At 40.2% G+C, this 3,522-nt stretch overlaps 1 protein-coding gene across 1 annotated transcript in view; it reads left to right on the forward strand.

The window, feature by feature from the left end:
* The window catches only part of LOC106727122, a 21,293-nt gene extending 18,061 nt beyond the window's left edge, over positions 1 to 3,232 (forward strand). Inside the window, exon 5 of the mRNA XM_014544606.1 lies at positions 3,212 to 3,232. Coding sequence (XP_014400092.1) covers positions 3,212 to 3,232 — 21 coding nt within the window. The remainder of the gene's footprint in view (positions 1 to 3,211) is intronic.
* The last annotated feature ends 290 nt before the right edge of the window (positions 3,233 to 3,522 follow it).

The following is a 3,522-nucleotide window of genomic DNA, read 5'->3' on the forward strand; positions in this document are numbered from 1 at the left end:
TGAGCAGGCTGGCAGGGGGGGGCAGTTGGGGGTGAGCAGGTCGGCGGGGGAGCAGTTGGGGGTGAGCTGGTCGGCAGGCTGGGCAGTTGGGGGCAAGCAGGCTGGCAGGAAGAGTGGTTAGGGGCGATCAGGCAGACATGTGAGCAGTTAGGAGCCAGCAGTCCCGGATTGTGAGAGGGATGTCCGGATATCCGACTGCTGGTTTAGGTGGGATTGGGCCTAAACTGGCAGTCGGATATTCCCTGAGGGGTCCCAGATTGGAGAGGATGTAGGCCAGGTTGAGGGACAACCCCCCACCCCCACCCCAGGCATGAATTTCATGCACCAGGCTCCTAGTATAAATATACGTTCTTTGATTTATTTCTTCTTGTCCTCCCAACCCCATATCAAGGTATGTCAGTCTGTTTCATCCCTCCCTGATTCAGGTGTTATTTTGTTGGTCAATTGATTTTGTTCATTAGATTCCACAAATAAGTGAGATCATGGGATATTTGTCATACTCAAGTTTGGCTTATTTCACATAGCATAATATTTTCCAGGTCCATCCATGCTGTCCCAAAGGGTAAGAGATACCTCTTTTTTACAGCTGCATAGTATTCCATAGTGTAAATATCCCTCAGCTTTTTTATCCATTCACCTACTGATGGGGATTTGGTATGTTTCCAGATCTTAAGTATTGTAAATAATGCTGCTATGAACATAGGGGTGCATATATTCCTTCCGATTGGTGTTTTGGGGATTTTAGGATATATTCCCAGAAGTGGGATCACTGGGTTTAATGGAAGTTCCATTTTTAATTTTTTGAGGAAACTCCATACTGTTTTCCATAGTGGCTGCAACAATCTGCATTCCCACCAGCAATGAACTAGTCTCCCCTTTTCTCCACATCCTCACCAGCAATTGTTATTTGTTGATTTTTAAAAAATATTTTTATTGATTAAGTTATTACATATGTGTCCTTATCCCCACGTTACCCCCTCTCCCCCACACTCATGCCATCACCCCCCTTTTGTCCATGTCCATTGATTAGGCCTATATGCTTGCATATAAGTCCTTTGGTTGATCTCTTCCCCTTCTCCCCACCCTTCCCTACCTTCCCTCCGAGGTCCAACGGTCCGATCGATGCCTTTCCATCTCTGGATCTGTCCTTGTTCATGTGTATCTTGGCCATTTGTGTGTCCTCTTTGGAGAAATCTATATTCAGGTTTTCTGCCCATTTTATTTTATTTTTTAAAGTATTACATATATCTCCTTTTTCCCTGCTTGACCCTCCCTCTGGCCGCTCCCACCCTCCAGGACAGGTTCCCACCACCTCAGTGTCTGTGTCCATTGGGTATGCTAATATGCATACATACAGTCCTTTGATTGATCTCTAACCGCCCCCCGCTAACCCCTCCACTGCCTTCTCTCTGAGGTTGGATGGTCTGTTCAGTGTTACCTTGTCTCTGGATCTATATTTGTTCATCAGTTTATGTTGTTCATTATATCCCACATATGAGTAGAATCATGTGATATTTCTTTCTTTGACTGGCTTATTTCACTTAACATAATGCTCTCCAGTTCCATCCTTGCTGTTGCAAATGGTAAAAGTTCCTTCTTTTTTATAGCAGCATAGTGTTCCATTATTGTGTAGAACCACAGTTTTTCAATCCACTCATCTGCTGATGGGCACTTAGGCTGTTTCCAAATCTTAGCTATTGTAAATTGTACTGCTACTAACATAGGGGTGCATATATCCTTTCTGATTGGTATTTTGGGTTTCTTTGGATATATTACTAGAAGTGGGATTACGGGGTCAAATGGGAGTTCCATTTTTAACTTTTGGAGGAAACTCAATACTGTTTTCCACAGTGGCTGCACCAGTCTGCATTCCCATCAGCAGTGCAGGAGGGTTCCTTTTTCTCTGCATCCTTGCCAGCACTTCTTCTTTGTTGTTTTGTTGATGATAGCCACTTTGACAGGTGTGAGATGGTACCCCATTGTCGTTTTGATTTGCATCTCTTGGATGATTAGTGACTTTGGGAATGTTTTCGTATGTCTTTTGGACTTCTGTATATCCTCTTTTGAAAAGTGTCTATTTAGGTCCTTTGCCCATTTTTTTTTATTGCATTGTTTACCTTGCTTTTGTTAAGTTTTGCAAGTTCCCTATAAATTTTGGAGATTAAATGCTCATCTGTGATAGCATTGGCAAATATGTTCTCCCATGCAGTGGGCTTTCTTGATGTTTTATTGATGGTTTCTTTTGCTGTGCAGAAGCTTTTTATTTTGAGGTAGTCCCATTTGCTTATTTTCTCCTTAGTCTCCATTGCACTAGAAGCTGTATCGGTAAAGATGTTGCTAAAATATATGTCTGCTATTTTGCTGACTATGGAATCTTCTAAGATTTTTATGCTTTCCCATCTTACATTTAAGTCCTTCAACCATTTTGAGTTTATTTTTGTGTATGGTGTAAGTTGGTGGTCTAGTTTCATTTTCTGCATGTATCTGTCCAATTTTCCCAACACCATTTATTGAAGAGACAGTCTTGACTCCATTGTATGCTCTTGCCTCCTTTGTCAAATATTAATTGAGCATAATGGCTTGCGTCAATTTCTGGGTTCTCTGTTCTATTTCATTGGTCAATATGTCTGTTCTTGTACCAGTACCAGGCAGTTTTGAGAACCATGGCTTTGTAATATACCTTGATATCTGGTATTGCAATCCCTCCAACTTTGTTCTCTTTCTTAGGATTGCTGTGGCTATTTGGGGTCTTTTTTTTTTTTTTTATTCCAGATGAATATTTGGAGAGTTTGTTCTAGATCTTTGAAATATGCTGTTGGTATTTTAATGGGAATTGCATTGAATCTGTCGAATGCTTTGAGTAGTATAGAAATTTTAATAATGTTGATTGTACCAATCCATGAACATGGTATGTCCTTCCATTTGTTTATGTCGCCCTCTACCTCTTCGTTCAATGTCCTGTAGTTTTCCGAGTACAGGTCTTTTACCTCCTTGGTTAAGTTTATTCCTAGGTATATTAATTTTTTTGTTGCAAAGGTAAATAGATAGTTTTTTTTGTTTGTTTCTCTTTCTGTGAGTTCATTATTGGTGTATGAAAAGGCCATAGATTTATTGGTGTTAGTTTTGTATCCTGATACATTGCCGAACTCATTTATTAGGCCTAGAAGTTTTTTGATGGAGTCTTTGGGTTTTTTTTTTTTTTAATGTACAGTATCATGTTATCTGCGAATAAGGGCAATTTTACTTCTTCTTTTCCAATTTGGAAATGCCTTTTATTTCTTCTATTTGTTTGATCACTATGGATAGCACTGCCAGTACTATATCGAACAGGAGTGGTGAAAATGGGCATCCTTGTCTTGCTCCTGTTATTAGGGGAAATGGTTTTAGTTTTTGCCCATTGAGTATGATGTTGGCTGTAGGTTTGTCATTTAAGGCTTTTATTATGTTGAGATATCATCCCTCTATTCCCCCTTTGCTGCAAGTTTTTATCAAGAAAGGGTGTTGGATTTTGTCAAATGCCTT

The sequence above is a fragment of the Myotis brandtii genome, unplaced genomic scaffold (genome assembly GCF_000412655.1).
Source record: "Myotis brandtii unplaced genomic scaffold, ASM41265v1 scaffold373, whole genome shotgun sequence".
Lineage (NCBI taxonomy): Eukaryota > Metazoa > Chordata > Mammalia > Chiroptera > Vespertilionidae > Myotis > Myotis brandtii.